Raw genomic sequence first — 22,177 nt, 5'->3', positions numbered from 1 at the left:
GCGGTTTTGTCCTGGAGCCTTTGGAAAATCCTATTCCTCTTAGAGGAATTGATTCTACGCCATTGGCAGAGAATAAACCTCAGTATTGGACGCAGGTGACCATGTGCATGACTCCTGTACATCAGGAGGTGATTCGTTTTTTGGTACTGCATAAAATGCATGATGTTGTCGTTTTGGGTCTGCCATGGTTACAGGCCCATAATCCAGTTTTAGATTGGAAAGCTATGACTGTGTCTAGTTGGGGGTGTCAGGGGATTCATGGCGATTCTCCATTGGTGTCTATTGCTTCTTCTACTCCTTCTGAGATCCCTGAGTTTTTGTCAGACTTTCAGGATGTATTTAATGAGGCCAGGTCCAGTGCCCTTCCTCCTCATAGGGACTGTGACTGTGCTATAGATTTGATTCCTGGTAGTAAGTTTCCTAAGGGACGACTCTTTAATTTATCTGTGCCAGAGCATGCCGCGATGCGGAGTTATATAAAGGAGTCTTTGGAGAAGGGACATATTCGCCCATCCTCGTCCCCTCTTGGTGCAGGATTCTTTTTTGTGGGCAAGAAAGACGGGTCTCTGAGACCTTGTATTGATTATCGTCTTCTGAATAAGATCACTGTTAAATTTCAGTATCCTTTGCCATTGTTGTCTGATTTGTTTGCTCGGATTAAGGGATCCAGTTGGTTCACCAAGATAGATCTTCGTGGTGCGTATAACCTTGTGCGCATAAAGCAGGGAGATGAATGGTAAACGGCATTTAATACGCCTGAGGGTCATTTTGAGTACCTGGTGATGCCTTTCGGATTATCTAATGCTCCTTCTGTGTTTCAGTCCTTCATGCATGACATCTTCCGGAAATATCTGGATAAATTTATGATTATTTATCTGGATGATATTTTGTTTTTTTCTGATGATTGGGAGTCCCATGTGAACCAGGTCAGGATGGTGTTTCAGGTTTTGCGGGAGAATGCTCTATTTGTGAAGGGCTCAAAATGTATCTTTGGGGTACAGAAGGTTTCTTTTTTGGGTTTTATTTTTTCCCCTTCTACTGTGGAGATGGACCCAGTTAAGGTCCGTGCCATTCATGACTGGACTCAGCCCACGTCTGTTAAGAGCCTGCAGAAGTTCTTGGGCTTTGCTAATTTTTACCGTCGTTTTATCGCTAATTTCTCCAGCGTGGTTAAACCTTTGACGGATATGACCAAGAAGGGTTCTGATGTTGCGAATTGGTCTCCTGCGGCCGTGGAGGCCTTTCGGGAGCTGAAGCGTCGGTTTACTTCAGCGCCAGTCTTGTGCCAGCCGGATGTCTCTCTTCCCTTCCAGGTTGAAGTTGATGCTTCTGAAATTGGTGCAGGGGCTGTTTTGTCGCAAAAAAGTTCTGATGGCTCCGTGATGAAGCCATGCGCCTTCTTTTCAAGGAAATTTTCGCCTGCTGAGCGGAACTACGATGTTGGTAATCGGGAGTTGTTGGCCATGAAGTGGGCATTTGAGGAGTGGCGACATTGGCTCGAGGGAGCTAGACATCGTGTGGTGGTCTTGACTGATCATAAAAATCTGATTTACCTCGAGTCTGCCAAGCGCCTGAATCCTAGACAGGCCCGTTGGTCGTTGTTTTTCTCCCGTTTTGACTTTGTGGTCTCGTACCTGCCTGGTTCGAAGAACGTGAAGGCTGATGCACTTTCTAGGAGTTTTGTGCCTGATTCTCCGGGAGTATCTGAGCCGGCTGGTATTCTCAGAGAGGGAGTAATTTTGTCTGCCATTTCCCCAGATTTGCGACGAGGGCTGCAAAAATTTCAGGCTGATAGGCCTGATCGTTGTCCACCAGAGAGATTGTTTGTCCCTGATGGATGGACCAACAGAGTTATTTCTGAGGTTCATTCTTCGGTGTTAGCGGGACATCCTGGGATTTTCGGTACCAGAGATTTGGTGGCCAGGTCCTTTTGGTGGCCTTCCTTGTCGCGGGATGTGCGTTCTTTTGTGCAGTCCTGTGGGATTTGTGCTCGGGCTAAGCCTTGCTGTTCTCGTGCCAGCGGGTTGCTTTTGCCCTTGCCTATCCCGAAGAGGCCTTGGACGCACATTTCCATGGATTTCATTTTGGATCTTCCGGTGTCTCGGAAGATGTCTGTCATCTGGGTGGTGTGCGATCGTTTTTCTAAAATGGTCCATTTGGTGCCCTTGCCTAAGTTGCCTTCCTCCTCTGATTTGGTTCCTTTGTTCTTTCAGAATGTGGTTCCTTTGCATGGCATCCCTGAGAATATTGTATCTGACAGAGGATCCCAGTTTGTGTCCAGATTCTGGCGATCCTTTTGTGCTAAGATGGGTATTGATTTGTCTTTTTCGTCGGCTTTTCATCCTCAGACTAATAGCCAGACCGAGCGAACTAATCAGACGTTAGAGACTTATTTGAGATGTTTTGTTTCTGCTGATCAGGACGACTGGGTTACCTTTTTGCCACTGGCCGAGTTTGCCCTTAATAATCGGGCTAGTTCTGCCACCTTGGTTTCACCCTTTTTCTGCAACTCTGGTTTTCATCCTCGTTTCTCCTCGGGTCAGGTTGAACCTTCTGACTGTCCTGGGGTTGATTCTGTGGTGGATAGGTTGCAGCGGATTTGGAACCATGTGGTGGACAATTTGAAATTGTCACAAGACAAGGCCCAGCGGTTTGCCAACCGCCGCCGCGGTGTGGGTCCCCGACTTCGTGTTGGGGATTTGGTTTGGTTGTCTTCTCAGCATGTTCCTTTGAAAGTCTCCTCTCCTAAGTTCAAGCCTCGCTTTATCGGTCCTTATAAGATTTTGGAAATCCTTAACCCGGTGTCTTTTCGCTTGGACCTTCCAGCGTCTTTTGCTATTCATAATGTGTTCCATAGGTCCTTGTTGCGGCGGTACGTGGTGCCTATGGTTCCTGCTGTTGAGCCTCCTGCCCCGGTTTTGGTTGAGGGCGAGTTGGAGTACGTGGTGGAGAAGATTCTGGATTCTCGTATCTCTAGACGGAAACTCCAGTATTTAGTTAAGTGGAAAGGCTATGGTCAGGAGGATAAATCCTGGGTTGTCGCCTCTGATGTTCATGCGGCTGATTTGGTTCATGCCTTTCACGCTGCTCATCCTGATCGCCCTGGGGGTCTTGGTGAGGGTTCGGTGACCCCTCCTCAAGGGGGGGGGGTACTGTTGTGAACTGTGTTTCTGGGCTCCCTCTGGTGGTCACTAACGGTATTGTGTTAGGTATGTCTTGTTGCAGGCCTGAGCTCCAGCTGTGTCGTTAAGCAGCGGGTGTTTCCTATTTGAGTCTCCTCTGGACTCAGTCTCTTGCCTGGCATCGTTGTATCCAGACCTATTTGGTCTCCTCCGGATTCCTTTCAGTCTGCCTCATGCAAGAAAAGCTAAGTCTGTTTTGTACAATTTGGATCGTTTGCATTATTCAGTGTTTTTGTCCAGCTTGCTTTACATTTGATTTTTGACTCGCTGGAAGCTCTAGGGGGCTGATATTCTCCCTCCACACCGTCAGTCGATGTGGGGGTTCTTGAATGTTCAGCGTGGATGTTTTGTAGGGTTTTCTGCTAACCGCATAGTCCACTATTTTCTGCTATCTAGACTATTGGGCCTCACTTTGCTGAATCTAGTTCATCTCTACGTTTGTGTTTTCCTCTTGCCTCACCGTTATTATTTGTTGGGGGCTTTCTATATCTTTGGGGTTCAATTTCTCTGGAGGCAAGCGAGGTCTTATTTTTTCCCTCTAGGGGTAGTCAGTTCTCCGGCTGGCTCGAGACGTCTAGAACCAACGTAGGCACGTTCACCGGCTACTTTTAGTTGTTTGTGTCAGGATCAGGTATGCGGTTAGCCCAGTTTCCACCTCCCTAGAGCAGTATTTATATTTTTGCTATCTTGCCGGAATATCAGAGATCCTCTGCCATTGGGATCATAACATAGATGCTGCAGAGAGGGATGCCTTGGACCTCCTGAATGGTAGAAAAAAGCCACGGTCATCGTGTTGTCTGACAGGATCCTCACATGCCTGCACCTGACCACCGACTGGACCTGTAGCAGGACCTCCCATACTGCGCACAGTTCCCTGTAATCTGAGGACCTGGTTCGGATTTCTGAAGTCCATGTTCCTTGGAAGAATCTTCCTTCCATATGACCACCCCAGCCTAGTTGACTTGCATCGGTGGTGATCACCGCTCAGTGGGAGAGAAGCCAAGGGACTCCCATCTGGAGGTTTTCTGGAACGGTCCACCAGACTATAGATCGCCTTACTGAGGCAGAGAGGAGCATCACAGTATCCAGGGACAGTTGGCGTTTTCCCCAGGCAGATAGAATGGCCTCGTGGAGACCTCACGAGAGGAACAGACTCCACTGAACACAGAATGTCATTAGTCCCAGGAACCTCATCGCCTCTCTGTTGGAAAAACGGCTTTCTGAAAATTTACAGATCCTGTCCCCTATTGAGCATCTACATCTCTGCTGGTAAGAAAGATGTTCTTAGGTGTGAGTCTAGGAGAACCGCTAGGAACTTCTTCCTGTATTCAGGAGAGAGATCTGACTTCTTCCAGTTTATCACCCAGCCCAGCTTTTGAAGCTCGCGGACCGAGGTCTGACAGTGCTCCACGAGTTCTTCCCTGAAGCTGGCTATGATAAGGAAGTCATCCAGATAGGGGACTATGATGATATCTAACTTCCGTAGATAGGTGTCCACCTCCATCAATAGCTTTGTGAACACTCTTGGCGCTGAGGCTAGACCAAAGGGAAAGAAACAGAACTGGTAGTGAAGGTCCCACCCCTGGACCCTTAGAGTAAACCTTAAGTACTGTTGGAAGTAAGCATGGATGGGAATGTGATGATACACTTTCTTTAGGTCTAGGGTACACATCACCGCTTTTTTTTTGTCTATCAGGGGGACTGTGGACCTGGTTGATTCCATATTGATTTGTGCTTGACCCAGAAGTTTAGGTTTCAGATCTATTATTGTGCGACTCTCTCCTGAGGGTTTTTTGACCAAGAGAGACTGGAATAATGGCCCCTGAACCTTTCTTCCTCGGGAACCGGAACTATCGCTCCGATCTTCAGAAGATCCTGAACATCCGATCACATGGGGGGAGTGGCAGACTGGCGGGGTCTGGGTAAACTCTATTCTGTAACCTGAAGAGATTATCACCAACACCCACTGATTCTCTGAGATCTCTCGCCAACCTTCCAAGTAAGGTCTTGGCCGTCTCCCCACTCTAATGGCGTCATTTTCTTCCTGATCCTAAACCAAAGATAGAACCTGTACCCCTACCTCCTTTGAGGTAGCCCCATCTGCCCAACTTACCCTTCCCCTTGTAGCCTGACCTCTGGTTGGGGTCTAAGAAAGGGCTGGTACTTTTTTGGTTAATCCTTAGGGAACCCCATCTTTTTATCGGATGCCTTCTCTAAAATATCATCTAGAACATCTTGTGTATCCCCTGACCATGTTTTTAACCAAACAGCCAGCTGGGCAGCATTCGATAAGGCTTCGTTCCTGGCTGTAAATCTAACAGACTCTGCAGACGCCTCAGCCATGAACCCCCTAGCTAGCTTTAGGAACGGAAGGGACCTCAGGATAACCTCCCTGGAGGTTTTAGTCTTTAGATGTTCCTCCAGGTCATCGACCCACAGGTGCATGGACTGAGTGACCGAGGTCGTCACGATGTTGGCTCGAATTATAACCGCACATGTTTCCCAGGTTCTCTTAAGGAGACAATCCGTTTTCCGATCCATCGGCTCCTTAAGGCTAAATGAGTCTTCTAACGGAACCAAAGTCCTTTTTGACACTTTGTCTATAAGCACATAGATTTTTGGGATGTCCGCCCAGGCTTTAATGTCCTTCAGTTCAAAAGGACAGGCAAAGCCTAAAGTCTCTTTGAATAACAAGCCTTTTCTCGACATCTTCCCACTCCTCCAAGATCATCATGTGAATGTGGCTGTTAACAGGGAAGACTGTTTCTCTGGGATCTTAAACTACCCAACATCTCGTCCTGTATAGAGAGAGACTTCTGGGTTTCCACCACCTGCATAGTGCTCCTGACTGGTCGAAGGAGCTAATCCGTGTCCTTGGAGGAGAAAATGTATCTCTTTCCTTCCTCTGGAGGGTCTGCAACCAATTCACCTTCTTCCTGGTCAGATCCTGGTACATCCTCCTCGGAGCTTAGCTCCAACTCCCACCTTGGCCTTTTGGCACGAGGACCACCCTGGGACTCTGGCTGAGAAGCGAGCGTCTGGGTAAGCCCTGAGATAGAGGCCTGGACCTCTGCTCTGATAACGGACCTCATATCTGACAACAGAGATGATTGCTCCTCCCTGATGACTTTGGAGGTGCAAGACTCACATAAGTGTTTTAGCCAGGTGTCCGGTAGCTTAGTGTTGCAGACAGCAAATCTTCTACACTTCCTCGCTTTCTTGCCGTCCCTTTTAGGTGCTGCAGAGGTGGATGCTCCCCCCTAGAATACACAGGGTATATGCCACGTGTTTCTATGTGTGGGGTAAGGGGCTGTCAGTGGGTATCTACACCAACCCCCGACTCACGTGCTCCTGGCCTTGCTCAGTTGTAACCTCAGCTTTGGCAAGTTCCTCCATGCTCAACCATACAGTAGGACAGCCCTGCAGACGATTGGTACCCTATTTATACAATACCCTCAGGCGAAGTGCCGCTAGGATACTTGCTTCATCTGGATACTTCCTGCGTTCCATCATGGAATGCACGCTGACCGTGACCCGAAAATGCTCTGACTGGCCCGCAGTGATAACACCACTGGAAGACGCCGGAGCAGAGAGCCTCCTAGCAGCGGAAGCCTCTCGCAGCACGGGAGCAGCACTCACCAAGTAGGCAGAGGGACCCCCCCCCCTGTGGGGTGTCAACCAGACATCTTGACAGCGGGAAGGGAGATGCTGGGTGCCCCGATCCACCAGGTATGACGCTCTTCTCTCGTCGTTCCTATCTTCACTGGGACAGGAAAAACACCAAGATACGGATGTGAGGGTCCTTTTAACCTCTCATTTCCTGTCCCAGAAAGGATAAGAAGTAAGAAGGACGACCTCCATAGTGCTGTCAGGAGGGATGACCTAGAAAAATTTATTTCCCCACAAATATGTTTTAGCCCCTAAAGGTTGCCTTTACATAAGGGCAACAGGAGAAATTTCACCACACAATTTGTTGTGCAATTTCTCCTGGTACCCAATATGAGGGAGAAAACTACTGTATGGGCACACAGCAGGGCTCGGAAGGGAAGGAGCGTCATTGGACTTTTTGAATGTAAAATTTCCTGGAATCATTAGTGGACATCATGTCCCATATGGAGAGACCCTGATGTGCCTAACAAGTGGAAATCTCCCACAAATGACCCCATTTTGGATACTAGACCTCTCAAGGAATGGACTAAGATGTGTGGTGAGCACCTTGAACCCCCAGGTGCTTCACAGAAGTTTATAACGTTGAGTCGTGAAAATAATAAAACCACATTTTCCTCACAAAAAATTTATTTTAGCCCCAAATTTTGCATCTTATAAGGGTTACATGATAAATTGAACCATACAATTTGTAGTGCAATTTCTTCTGAGTACGCCGATTACCCTTTTGAGGCATATTGGAGTTCAGATTTTGCTGTAATGGTTTGAGGGTGCCATGTCACATTGGCAGAGCCGCTGAGGTGGCCACAACAACAGAAACCCCTATATGTGAACTCATTTTACAAATTACACTCCCCAATAAATTCTTCTAGGGGTGAAGTGATCATATTGACACCACATGTCCCTCACAGAACTCTATACCATTGAGCGGTGAAGAAAGAATAAATTACATTTTTTTACCACTAAAATGTTGTTTTAGCCCCAAGTTATTAATTTTTCTAAGGGCTAATAGGAATTTGTTTTACAACAAACCGAGGTCCATTTTTTCCTGAGTGCGCCAATACCCTACATGTAATCGGGAAATATTTTTCAGGCACAGTGCAAAGCTCAGAAGGCAAGGAGCACCAGATTTTACTGTTATGGTTTGCAGGTGCTATGACCCACTGGGAGAGCCCATGAGGTGACAGCAAAGCAGAACCCCCCATAAGTGACCCCATTTTACAAACCACACTTCTCAATAAATTCAACTAGGCGTGCAGTGATCATATTGACACCACGGCTGTGTCACAGAATTGTATACCATTGGGCAGTGAAGAAAAAATAACTACCGTATTTCCGGCGTATAAGACGACTTTTTAACCCCTGAAAATCATCTCAAAAGTCGGGGGTCGTCTTATACGCCGGGTACGGCGTGTGCAGGGAGCGGTCCTGGAGGGTTCCCAGGGTCTGGAGGAGAGGAGACTCTCCTTCAGGCCCTGGGATCCATATTCATGTATAAAAAGAGAATAAAATAAAAAATATAGGATATACTTACCCTCCGACGGCCCCGGCTCTCAGTGGTGCAAGCGGCGGCCTCCGTTCTTAAGAATGCATTGAACTAAGGACCTTAGATGACGTCACGGTCAGCCATACGGAGAGACTCGGGAGGAACGGAGCGCTAATTGCCTCCTGAAGCGCAGATGATCCTAGAACAGTTTGCTGACTCCATATACAGAGCGCCTAATTGCTAGAAGAGTAGAATCCCCCTCAAGTGACCCCATTTTGGAAATTATGCCTCTTGGGAAATTTATCTACAGGTGTAGTGACGATTTTGACTCCATGGGTATTTTCCAGAAACAAGCAGCAACGAATGTTGCCAAGAGAAAATTGCAAACTACCATTGTAGTAACCAGTACCTTATGACCAGCCCGTGCTTCTAGAGGCATGCAGCTGTAAGTTAGGCAGGCTCTCATCGCTTCAGAAATGCGAAATGTGGACGCTATATTTGGTTTAGGCACACTGTGGGGCTCAGAAGGGAGGAGGGCATTTGGATTTGGGAGTGCAGAATTTGCTGAATTTCTTTAGGCGGGTGAGGAGCCATTTCCCTTTTCCAGAGCCTTCATGCTGCCAGTAATGTGGCAGCCCACCATATTTTCATTAACAGATGACAGACCTAAGTGTGGACTTGGTTTTTTTGTGGACTGAGTTGAAGCTTTTATTTGGAACATTTTACATAACGTTTGGGATCACATTTATCCGGCGCTCTATGCTGAGCACTTACTTTGTTGTTTCCATCTAAATCTCTGAGTGACGTGACAGATGAAACCCCCAAGGCAAAAATTCACTAAGATGAAATAGCAGACTTACTCTGGACTCTGACTGGCCTCTGTTCAATGGTGGTTTTCAGAAGTTCACAAAACTGTGGCCGACGGCACTTTTATGCAATCCTAAAAAGACGGACACCGCCGGATCACAGGTCATATGGCATCCACAGTGCCTCCATCTGCCTCACTAAAGGGAATCTTCCTCCAGGGGTTCCGTTTGAATCAGGTATTTCAGAGATTTAAACGGAAACCCCGATGCAAGTGCAGGATAAATGTGCACCGAGTCTTACTGCGATCTTTGGGAGGCAGAATTAAAAAAAAAAAAATCTACAGCAGGTGAAGAATTGGTTTTATTTATTTTTATGCCTTTCCTTGCGCGGTATAACTGACTAAGTCAACATTTTGAGAGCTATAACTTTACCATTTTCAAGAACATGAAATTTTTTGATCACTTTTTTGGTTGGCAGAGCAAACAAAAACTAGCAATTCAGGGTTGTTGTTTTTTGGTGGGGGGGGGCTATGCCGTTTCGTGTGTGGTGAAATTGATAAGGCAGTTTTATTCTTCTTGTCAGTACGATTACAGTGATACCACATTTATATTGTGTTTTTCTGTTTTGGACCTTTTACACAAAAACTACTTTACAGAAAAAATAATTATATTTGCATTGCTTTATTCTGAGAGATATAACTTTTTTATTTCTCCGCTGATGGAGCTGTATGACAGATTTTTTTGTGGGACAAGATGACGTTTTCAGTGGTACCAGGTTTATTTATATCCGTCTTTTTGATCGCGTTTAAAGGGAACCTGTCACCCCCAAAATCGAGGGTGAGGTAAGCCCACCAGCATCAGGGGCTTATCTACAGCATTCTGTAATGCTGCAGATAAGCCCCCGATGTATCCTAAAAGATGAGAAAAAGAGGTTATATTATACTCACCCAGGGGCGTTCCCGCTGCTGGTCCGGTCCGATGGGTGTCGCGGTCTAGCGCCTCCTATCTTCTTCAAATGACGCCCTCTTCTGGTTTTTACGCTGCGGCTCCGGCGCAGGCGTACTTTGTCTGCCCTTATGAGGGCGGAGCAAAGTACTGCAGTGCGCAGGCGCCGGGCCTCTCTGACATTTCCCGGCGCCTGCGCACTGCAGTACTTTGCTCTGCCCTCAACAGGGCAGACAAAGTACGCCTGCGCCGGAGCCGCAGCGTGATTACAAGAAGAGGACGTCATCGTAAGAAGATGGGAGGCCCTGGACCGGACCTGAGACACCCATCGGACCCGGACCGCAGCGGGACCGCCTCTGGGTGAGTATAATCTAACCTCTTTTACTCATCTTTTAGGATACATCGGGGGCTTATCTGCAGCATTACAGAATGCTGTACATAAGCCCTTGATGCCGGTGAGCTTAGCACACCATCGATTTTGGGGGTGACAGGTTTTCTTTAAATCCACTTTTTGTTCAGCAGTGATAAAGCACTGTTTTTTACTTATTTGTTATATGGTGTTCACTAAAGGGATTAACTAGTGGGACAGTTTTATAGGTCAAGTCGTTGCGGACACGGCGATACTAAATATGTGTACTTTTACTGTTTGTATTTTTTCATACAAATATTTATGGGTACAATATCTTGATTTTTTTATTATTTTAGATTTTTTAAAAATATTTTTACAATTTAAAATATTTTTTAAACTTTTTTTTTGTTTGTCCCACTATGGGACTATCATTTTTTGCAGGCTGATTGCTTGTATAGCGTGCAGATGAAGCAGCATCCCTGTGCTGACAGAGAAAGTTGCTGATCATGCACTTTGCTAGCTCTGATGACCTGGATGTCATTATGATGACATCGGGTCACCATGGCAATGATTGGGACCCCGCGTCACGTCTGCCGGCTCCCGGAATGCTGCATTTGCAGCATTTAGGGGTTAAAGTGCCGGGAGTGGTGCGTGACCGCTCCTGGAACTTAGTGCCAGGTGTCAGCTGTCAGAATCAGCTTACATCCGGCGGCGATCGCCCACACACAGCCGGGGTGCATGGGAGATCGCGATGACATAATAATCTATCCCTGGACAAATAGGCCCAGGGCACAAAAAGAGGTTAAAAAGGCTGTCCGGTCCAAATCGATAAGACTGATGTCATTCTGTGTGACTGCAGACCTATGAATCCCCCCAAGGCACACGGTGTGTGCTGAGGGGATTCAGGGATTTCTGAGACGGGACCGGAGGGTATGTATGAGTTATACTTACTCCTGGTCAGTGGGCTTGGTCTCGCTCCATACACTTGCATTGAGCGAGGCTCCATCTAGTGACAAGGGCATCCAGAGGGCATGACCGACTAGGGGCGTGGCCTTGATCCATACAAGTGTATCGAGTGAGGCGGTGCCAACTGGACGGGCTCTGGCAGGGAGTATGTATAACGCATACAGTACAGACCAAAAGTTTGGACACACCTCATTTAAAGATTTTTCTGTATTTTCATGACTATGAAAATTGCAAATTCACACTGAAGGCATCAAAATTATGAATTAACACATGTGGAATTATATACTTAACAAAAAAGTGTGAAACAACGGAAAATATGTCTTATATTCTAGGTTCTTCAAAGTAGCCACCTTTTGCTTTGATGACTGCTTTGCACACTCTTGGCATTCTCTTGATGAGCTTCAAGAGGTAGTCATCGGAAATGGTTTTCACTTCACACGTGTGCCCTGTCAGGTTTAATAAGTGGGATTTCTTGCTTTATAAATGGGGTTGGGACCATCAGTTGTGTTGAGCAGAAGTCTGGTGGATACACAGCTGATAGTCCTACTGAATAAACTGTTAGAATTTGTATTATGGCAAGAAAAAAGCAGTTAAGTAAAGAAAAACGAATGGCCATCATTACTTTAAGAAATGAAGGTCAGTCAGTCCGAAAAATTGGGAAAACTTTGAAAGGACACAAAAATCATCAAGCGCTACAAAGAAACTGGCTCACATGAGGACCGCCCCAGGAAAGGAAGACCAAGAGTCACCTCTGCTTCTGAGGATAAGTTTATCCGAGTCACCAGCCTCAGAAATTGCAGGTTAACAGCAGCTCAGATTAGAGACCAGGTCAATGCCACACAGAGTTCTAGCAGCAGACACATCTCTACAACAACTGTTAAGAGGAGACTTTGTGCAGCAGGCCTTCATGGTAAAATAGCTGCTAGGAAACCACTGCTAAGGACAGGCAACAAGCAGAAGACACTTGTTTGAGCTAAACAACACAAGGAATGGAAATTAGATCAGTGGAAATCTGTGCTTTGGTGTGATGAATCCAAATTTGAGATCTTTGGTTCCAACCACCGTGTCTTTGTTGCGACGCAGAAAAGGTGAACGGATGGACTCTACATGCCTGGTTCCCACCGTGAAGCATGGAGGAAGAGGTGTGATAATGTGGGGGTGCTTTGCTGGTGACACTGTTGGGGATTTATTCAAAATTGAAGGCATACTGAACCAGCATGGCTACCACAGCATGTTGCAGCGGCATGCTATTCCATCTGCTTTGAGTTTAGTTGGACCATCATTTATTTTTCAACAGGACAATGACCCCAAACACACCTCCAGGCTGTGTAAGGCCTATTTGACCAAGAAGGAGAGTGATGGGGTGCTACGCCAGATGACCTGGCCTCCACAGTCACCAGACCTGCACCCAATCGAGATGGTTTGGCTGCTGCACTCTGCAAATTGAATTCTTATTGAGCTTCATTTTCAGACTATTGTCTGACCATAAAGACGCCGTCGAACTGACTTTTATCATCTACTGTGCTTTACATATTCAATTCCAAAGTACAGAGCTGAGTAGGCAGTTATAAAGTGAGATTGATGTGCGGAGTATGTATCAGAAATGCTCACTTGCTATGAGCACAGACCGCTGTGCGGCACTCATAACAATCCAGCAATGACAACCACAGGGGTCTCTTGCAGACCCCTGTTTGTCATGCCAACCCATCAGCGCCCCGCAGTCATGTGACACGGGCGCCGATGGGTGGGATTAGTGACGCGCTTCCGATGCAATCACATTAAATGCCGCTGTCAGATTGACAGTGATTTCCATCGTACGCACATGTAAATACATGTTCACACACAATGATCTAATCTCCTTGTACCTGATGAAGATGTGAGGGTCTGGCAGTTCTCCATCATGACGTCCTTGTACTGATCCTTGTGTCCTTTTAAATACTCCCACTCCTCCATGGACAAATACACGGCGACATCCTGACACCTTACAGGAACCTGACAGTGAAATGGTCATAATCATTACCCACTCAGATATAATGTCCCAGTATTCCCAGTAACGCTCACCTCTCCAGTCAGCAGCTCAATTATCTTGTTGGTGAGTCCTAGGATTTTTTGCTCATTTTTTTGTCTAGGAGTCTTGCTTCGTCGATATTGGACCTTGGTATCGATGGTGGTTGTTACAGACTTTCCGGATTTTTTGGCAGGAACATAATCCTACAAGAAAAGATGATTTGTCAAATAAGTTTAGAGGCCGAACTGACCCATTCAACCAGGTCAATAATGATCCCATCGAGCTTTCACAAGAGTGTTGGTTTGCAATCTCCAGCCCATGTGAACAGGCTACTCATAAGACTGATAGTTCCGTAAATGGATCTTTGATGATTGGATTATCAACAATCATATAGCCTAAAGGTCATCAAAATTGGCTTGGGAAGAACTGGGACAAACGAGCACAGGTATGGCAGTACCGTAAGTAACAAAATGGGGGTGAGGGTGATGGTAGCGCTCACCTATAAGGGTTGTGTAAGGACACAACACCTGTAGAAGCCTGATGTGCTGTAGCCCATTGCTGGAGGACAGTATTGTCCAAATAGCAGTTTGATAAAGTGGAGAATATGACAATATGTGGGCTCAGCTCACGGAAAGGATGAGATACGAAGAGTATAAGCAAGATTTTTTTATTCACACCAATGTGTTTCGATGCCGTACCTTTCTCAATGTACAAAATCAAGTGACTTGACATCTTTCCCTAGTGGTGCCTTTCTGACAGTATTTTAATGACAGATCTTTTGTAAAAATGACGCTTCAATCCCTATACAGCAGGGGTGGGCAATTAATTTTCCCAAGGGCCCCCATGAGAGACCGTGACTGTGGTGGAGGGCTGAACTAATAGACTGAAATTAATTCTGCTCAATGTTAATTAATATGTTAATATTATAATTATATCACTTAATTTTTCGCAGAATTAAGCATGCTGACATCCCCTATATACAGTATGATCCCACACACAGCCCCGTATGTATGAGCCCCACATAGCATCCTATATACAGTTTAAGCCCCCACACAGCCCCTATATACAGTATGAGACCTCACATACACTGTATATAGGAGGCTGAGCCCCCAATATAGCCTCCTACATGCAGCATGAGCCCCCACATAGCCTTCTATATAGAGCAGGAGCCCCCACATAGACTCATTATATACAGTACGAACTCCTAACACAACCTCCATATATACAGCGTGAGCCCCATATAGCCTCCTATGTACATACAAATATTTCATACACACAAAAAAAACACCACATACCCAGCTTGCTTCCATTTTCCTAGCACTCTGCTCCTGTCTTCTGAGCACTGAGTCTCAGCAGCAGCATGATGAAATGACGCATTTGCAACTTATCTCTCACATTCTGATTGGTGAAAAGTGGAGCCGGTGGCCCCATCCTTCACCAAAGTATTCACTGCTGTCTGCATCCTGAGGCCCATGGGCCACTGTTTCAGGTCTTGGATTGTCTGCCGGATGTGGCCCTCAGGTCGCAGTTTATGCTAATCTGCTATACAGAGTGCATAGCCCTGTGTAAAAGTTCTGTGAGGTATACACATTATGATGCGGTTCCGGGTCTAGACAGGGGGCTCACAAGCTTAGCCCAGCTAAGCACAGGGAAGTGCCGGCTGCAAGCACCAGTGGCAGTCACGGGATGCTAAGCCGCCCCATGTTTGTACTACTGTGTACCCATGTCATGTTTATTATTATTATTATTATTATTATTATTATACACTGCAATACCGATCACAGGTTCAAACATCCTAAGAAAACTAAGTAAAAAAGAAAAACATTGTGTTTAAAAAAATAAATGTTAAACCATTTCCATTTTATCATACAAAACTTAAAGAAAACAATCAAACAAAAAAAAAATTCAGTATCACAGTCTCTACAAAAGTCCGATCTATAAAAATAAGGTTATTAATTTAAATCCGCACAATGAATGCTGTAAATATATATATATATATGTATATATGTATATATATATATATATATATATATATATATATATATATATATATATATATATACACACGCACACACACACACACACACTCAATAGAGGAATGGTTCTGCAGGTGGGGACCACAGACCACATCTCAGTACCAATGCTTTCTGGCTGATGTTTTGGTCACTTTTGAATGTTGGTTGTGCTTTCACACTCGTGGTAGCATGGGATGGACTCTGCAACCCATACAAGTGGCTCAGGTAGTGCGGCTCATCCAGGATGGCACATCAATGCGAGCTGTGGCAAGAAGGTTTGCTGTGTCTGTCAGCGTAGTGTCCAGAGGCTGGAGGCGCTACCAGGAGACGTGGAGGGGGCCGTAGGAGGGCAACAACCCAGCAGCAGGACCGCTACCTCAGCCTTTGTGCAAGGAGGAATAGGAGGAGCACTGCCAAAGCCCTGCAAAATTACCTCCAGCAGGCCACAAATGTGCATGTGTCTGCACAAACGGTTAGAAACCGACTCCATGAGGATGATCTCAGTGCCCGACGTCCACAGATGGGGGTTGTGCTCACAGCCCAACATCGTGCAGGGTGCTTGGTATTTGCCACAGAACACCAGGATTGGCAAATTCGCCACCGGCAGCCTGTGCTCTTCACAGATGAAAGCAGGTTCACACTGAGCACATGTGACAGACGTGACAGAGTCTGGAGACGCCGTGGAGAGCGATCTGCTGCCTGCAACATACTTCAGCATGACCGGTTTGGCAGTGGGTCAGTAATGGTGTGGGGTGACATTTATTTGGAGAGCCGCACAGCCCTCCATGTGCTCGCCAGAGGTAGCCTGACTGCCATTAGGTACCGAGATGAGATCCTCAGACCCCTTGTGAGACCATATGCTGGTGCGGTTGGCCCTGGGTTCCTCCTAATGCAGGACAATGCCAGACCTCATGTGGCTGGAGTGTGTCAGCAGTTCCTGCAAGATGAAGGCATTGAAGCTATGGACTGGCCCGCCCGTTCCCCAGATCTGAATCCGATTGAACACATCTGGGACATCATGTCTCGCACCATCCACCAAAGTCACGTTGCACTACAGACTTCCAAGAGTTGGCGGATGCTTTAGTCCAGGTCTGGGAGAAGATCCCTCAGGAGACCATCTGCCGCCTCATCAGGAGCATGCCCAGGCATTGTAGGGAGGTGATACAGGCACGTGGAGGCCACACACACTACTGACCATCATTTCCTTGTCTTGAGGGATTTCCACTGAAGTTGGATCAGCCTGTAACTTCATTTTCCACTTTGAGTTTGAGCATCATTCCAACTCCAGACCTCCGTGGGATATTAGTTGTGATTTACGTTGATCATTTTTAGGTTTTATTGTTCTCAACACATTCGACTATGTAATGAATAAAGATTTACAGCTGGAATATTTCATTCATATATTATACTAGCTGTTTCCAGCCAGCTAACGCTCGGCACGCTCATTGCTATCTAATTAACGCTGCTGGTGATTAAACTAAAGTAAATAATGACAACATTCAATAGCTCTTATGCAGGTGGTAAATTAACTTAAAATGAAGTGTGGGAACCCTCGTGTGGTAATGTGTGAGGACGGAGCCTCGTGTGGTAATGTGTGGGGACGAAGCCTCGTGTGTTAATGTGGAGGGACGGAGCCTCGTGTGTTAATGTGTGAGGACAGAGCCTCGTGTGGTAATGTGTGGGGATGGAGCCTCGTGTGGTAATGTGTGGGGACGGAGCCTCGTGTGGTAATGTGTGGGGACAGAGCCTCGTGTGGTAATGTGTGGGGACGGAGCCTCGTGTGGTAATGTGGGGGGGCGGGATTATGTGTAGTAATGTGGTGGGGGCGGGATTATGTGTGGTAATGTGGTGGGGGCGGGATTATCTGTGGTAATGTGGGGGCGGGATTATGTGTGGTGATGTGGTGGGATTATGTGTGGTAATGTGGTGGGGGCGGGATTATGTGTGGTAATGTGGTGAGGGGGCAGGATTATCTGTGGTAATGTGGTGGGGGGTGGGATTATGTGTGGTAATGTGGTGGGGGGCAGGATTATGTGTGGTAATGTGGTGGGGGGCGGGATTATGTGTGGTGATGTGGTGGGAGGGCGGGATTATGTGTGGTAATGTGGTGGGGGCGGGATTATGTGTGGTAATGTGGTGGGGGGTGGGATTATCTGTGGTAATGTGGTGGGGAGGCAGGATTATGTGTGGTGATGTGGTGGGGGGCGGGATTATGTGTAGTGGGGGGTGGGATTATGTATGGTGATGTGGTGGGGGCGGGATTATGTGTTGTGATGTGGTGGGGGGTCGGGATTATGTGTGGTAATGTGGTGGGGGGCGGGATTATGTGTGGTAATGTGATGGGGGCGGGATTATCTGTGGTAATGTGGTGGGGGGCGGGATTATGTGTGGTTATGTGGTGGGGGTGGGATTATCTGTGGTAATGTGGTGGGGGGCGGGATTATGTGTGGTGATGTGGTAGGGGGCGGGATTATGTGTGGTGATGTGGTGGGGGGCGGGATTATGTGTGGTAATGTGGTGGGGGCGGGACTATGTGTGGTAATGTGGTGAGGGGCGGGATTATGTGTGGTAATGTGGTGGGGGGCGGGATTATCTGTGGTAATGTGGTGGGGGGGCGGGATTATGTGTGGTGATGTGGTGGGGGGTGGGATTATGTGTGGTAATGTGGTGGGGACGCGATTATCTGTGGTAATGTGGTGGGGCGGGATTATGTGTGGTAATGTGGTGGAGGGTAGGATTGTGTGGTAATGTGGTGGGGGGCGGGATTATGTGTGGTGATGTGGTGGGAGGGCGGTATTATGTGTGGTAATTTGGTGGGGGGGTGGGATTATGTAATGTGGTGGGGGGCAGGATTATCTGGTAATGTGGGGGGGCGGGATTGTGTGGTGATGTGGCGGGGGGCAGGATTATGTGTGGTAATGTGGTGGGGGGTGGGATTGTGTGTGGTAATGTGGTGGAGGGAGGGATTATCTGTGGTAATGCGGTGGGGGGGCGGGATTATGTGTGGTAATGGGGTGGGGGGTGGGATTATGTGTGGTAATGTGGTGGGAGGCGGGATTATCTGTGGTAATGTGGTGGGGGCGGAGCTACTGTGCAGGGGGTGGGATTAGCGAGTATTCACGATGCTATATATATATATATATATATATATATATATATAGAGAGAGAGAGAGAGAGAAAAAAATGTATATTTTATACATATACCCAGATATCATAATTTTCGACAGCACCCTCCCCCCCCCCCAAAAAAAAAAAGATTTGCAATGAGAAAAATAGATCAAAATGTTGGATGTACCCCAAAAATTATACCAGTGAAACCTAAAGTTTTGCAAACAAATTACAAAGCCACACGCAGCTCCAACAAAAGCATGAATTTAAAAAAGTGAAAGTTTTGCAAAAAGGTGACATAGAACAATTTTTTTTACGCCATTAAAGTAATAAAAACTATGTACATAATAAGTACAAAGTAATGATGTAATTCAAAACTACAACTCGTCCCGCAAAAAACGCCAGAGCACTTCAGAGAAAATAAACCTTAAAGATTTGGTCAAGGAACATAACTGGAAATGAGTTTAGACCGGCCAGCTTGGCACAGCGCTGCTAGACATGAACAACAGGTCTTGGCACAAAACCTTTAAGCAGAAATCTTAGTGCAAATAGATGTGTTATGGGCAAAAACATACAAAATTAAAACCAGATATTACTGATATCAAGTGATGCAATTCCCTAAATAATGCACCTCTCCAGTCAGCAGGTAGATGATCTCCAAACTGAGGCTTAATATACTCCTGGTCATCTTCCTCATGTTGGTCTTCATCTTCCATTTATCGGATGAACTTTGTGAATTTGTTTCCTTCGTGATCTACGAAAAGAAAGTGCATCAATCAACAGAACAAGGACATGAGGAATATTGGTGGTGGCCGTCGTGATATAGGAGATAAGAGGTCGTAAATCTAGATATGGAACCGACAAGACAACGATATTGCTAGATGGTGACCCACAAGTGATTTTCAATTTTCATTTTTTCCTCCAATTATTCCCAGAGCTATAACTTTTTTTATTTTACTGTCAATATGGCCATGTGAGGGGCTTTTTTTTTATAGGACAAATTGTACTTTTGAATGACACCATTGAATCATCCACACAGTTGATTACTGAACCAACCTCATAATTTACTGGAAAACAGGAAAAAAAAATCCAGGTGTGGTGAAATTGCAAAAATAAGTGCAATTCCACAATTTGTTTGCCATGTTCAATATATGGTAAAACTGACTTGCCAATATGATTCCCCAGGTCAGTACGGGTATGCATATTCCAAACGTTTTTTATTTACCGTATATATACTCGAGTATAAGCCGACCCGAGTATAAGCCGACCCCCCTAATTTTGCCACAAAAAACTGGGAAAACTTATTGACTCGAGTATAAGCCTAGGGTGGAAAATGCAGCAGCTACTGGTGAATTTCAAAATTAAAAATAGATGCTCCATACCGTTCATTATGGCCCCATAGATGCTCCACATAAAGCTGTGCCACATATAATGCTCTGCACCGTTCATTATGGCCCCATAGATGCTCCACATAAAGCTGTGCCATATATACAATGCTCTGCACCGTTCAGTATGGCCCCATAGACGCTCCACATAACGCTGCCCCATATATAATGCTCTGCACAGTTCATTATGGCCCCATAGATGCTCCATAGAAAGCTGTGCCATATACAATGCTCTGCACCTTTGATTATGGCCCCATAGATAGCTGTGCCATATACAATGCTCTGCACCTTTGATTATGGCCCCATAGATAGCTGTGCGATATACAATGCTCTGCACCTTTGATTATGGCCCCATAGATAGCTGTGCCATATATAATGCTCTGCACCTTTGATTATGGCCCCATAGATAGCTGTGCCATATACAATGCCCTGCACCTTTGATTATGGCCCCATAGATAGCTGTGCCATATACAATGCCCTGCACCTTTGATTATAGCCCCATAGATAGCTGTGCCATATATAATGCCCTGCACCTTTGATTATGGCCCCATAGATAGCTGTGCCATATATAATGCCCTGCACCTTTGATTATGGCCCCATAGATAGCTGTGCCATATATAATGCTCTGCACCTTTGATTATGGCCCCATAGATAGCTGTGCCATATATAGTGCTCTGCACCTTTGATTATGGCCCCATAGATGCTCCACATAAAGCTGTGCCATATATAATGCTCTGCACCTTTGATTATGGCCCCATAGATAGCTGTGCCATATATAGTGCTCTGCACCTTTGATTATGGCCCCATAGATGCTCCACATAAAGCTGTGCCATATATATAATGCTCTGCACCGTTGCCCCATAGATACTCCACATAAATCTGTGCAATATACAATGCTGCTGCTGCTGCAATAAAAAAAAACAACACATACTCGCCTCTCTTGCTTGCAGCTCCTCAGCATCCCGTCCCGGCGTCTCTCTGCACTGACTGTTCAGGCAGAGGGCGGCGCGCACACTATATGCGTCATCGCGCCCTCTGACCTGCACAGTCAGAACAAGAGGACGCGAAGACAGAGCGGCGCCCGGCATGTGGAACGCGGACAGGTAACTATGACATACTTACCTGCTCCCGGCGTCCCTGGCTCCTTCTCCCGGACAGCTGGTCTCCGGGTGCCGCAGCCTCTTCCTCTGTCAGCAGTCACCGTTACCGCTGATTAGAGGAATGAATTTGCGGCTCCACCCCTATGGGAGTGGAGTCCATATTCATTTCTCTAATGAGCGGTCCCACGTGACCGCTGAACAGGGGACGAGCTGCAGCACCAAAGACCGTGGGACGGGCAGGGGGAGCGCCAGGAGCGCCGGGACTAGGTGAGTATGCGACACGCTCTCTCCCCCTCACCCGCCGACCCCACCGCCGACCGACCGTGACTCGAGTATAAGCCGAGAGGGGCACTTTCAGCCCAAAAATTTGGGCTGAAAATCTCGGCTTATACTCGAGTATATACGGTATTTAAGCGTTGCAAATTTTTTTTTAGAAATTATCACGATTTTCCGAGACCAATAACCTTCTCATTTTTCGGGATCTGGGGCTGAGTGAAGGCTTATTGTTTGTGCCCTGAGCTGATGTTTTTATTGATACCATTTTGGGGTAGATATAATGTTTTGATCACCTCTTATTGCAACGTTGTGGCAACCAAAAAAAACTTAATTCGGGAGTTTTGATTTTTTTCTCATTATGCCAATTACCAACAAGACTAATTTATTTTATATTTTCAATCGGACATTAATGAAAACAGCAATATCAAATATGTGTGGGGTTTGTGCTTTAATATTAATGGGGCCAAAGGTCGATGATTTTATTTTATTTTTTTACTTTATTTAGTATTCCCTTTAGGAGAATTGGATCTGCGACTGCCCGTTCGCCAATGTCACACAGATCAGTGCTTCAGCACTGCTGTGTACAGCAAAAATCACCATCTACTATGAACGCTAGGGGGCCTGCCTGGTGTTGTGGACCAAATATACTTGGGGGACCAGCGTTGGGGGCCAAATATACTCACCCTGGTTGCCAGATTTGACCAGCAGGCTAGAGTTTGCCATATGTGCCTTAGAAGAGTAACCGTTCCTTTAATTTTTACTTCATGATTAAATAGTAAAAATAAGCAACTTTGTGATATATCTTATCAGAGAAGTCTACTTCTTTCTCTGTCAGAATTGATCAGTCATTTTTAAAAATTCTCAATTCTGAGGTAAAATCTGTAT

The 22,177-nt window shown here is 46.2% G+C and overlaps 1 protein-coding gene across 2 annotated transcripts in view; it reads right to left on the bottom strand.

The window, feature by feature from the left end:
- Positions 1-22,177, bottom strand: part of LOC143767156 (uncharacterized) — a 50,862-nt gene that overhangs the window by 10,090 nt on the left and 18,595 nt on the right. The window contains exons 2-4 of one of the 2 annotated variants that reach the window (XM_077255207.1): positions 19,163-19,285; positions 13,462-13,611; positions 13,266-13,392 (exon numbers count right to left, since the gene is read on the bottom strand). In XM_077255207.1, the coding sequence (XP_077111322.1) occupies positions 13,266-13,392; positions 13,462-13,611; positions 19,163-19,240 (355 nt within the window). In that variant the 5' untranslated portion in view covers positions 19,241-19,285. Of the gene's footprint in view, positions 1-13,265; positions 13,393-13,461; positions 13,612-19,162; positions 19,286-22,177 lie in introns of those variants that run through there. The other variant, XM_077255208.1, reaches the window with a different exon arrangement.

This window comes from Ranitomeya variabilis, chromosome 4 (assembly GCF_051348905.1).
Source record: "Ranitomeya variabilis isolate aRanVar5 chromosome 4, aRanVar5.hap1, whole genome shotgun sequence".
In the NCBI taxonomy this organism is placed as follows: Eukaryota; Metazoa; Chordata; class Amphibia; order Anura; family Dendrobatidae; genus Ranitomeya; species Ranitomeya variabilis.
Note: the sequence above shows the minus strand (reverse complement) of the source record. Positions and strands in the feature narration are given on the sequence as shown.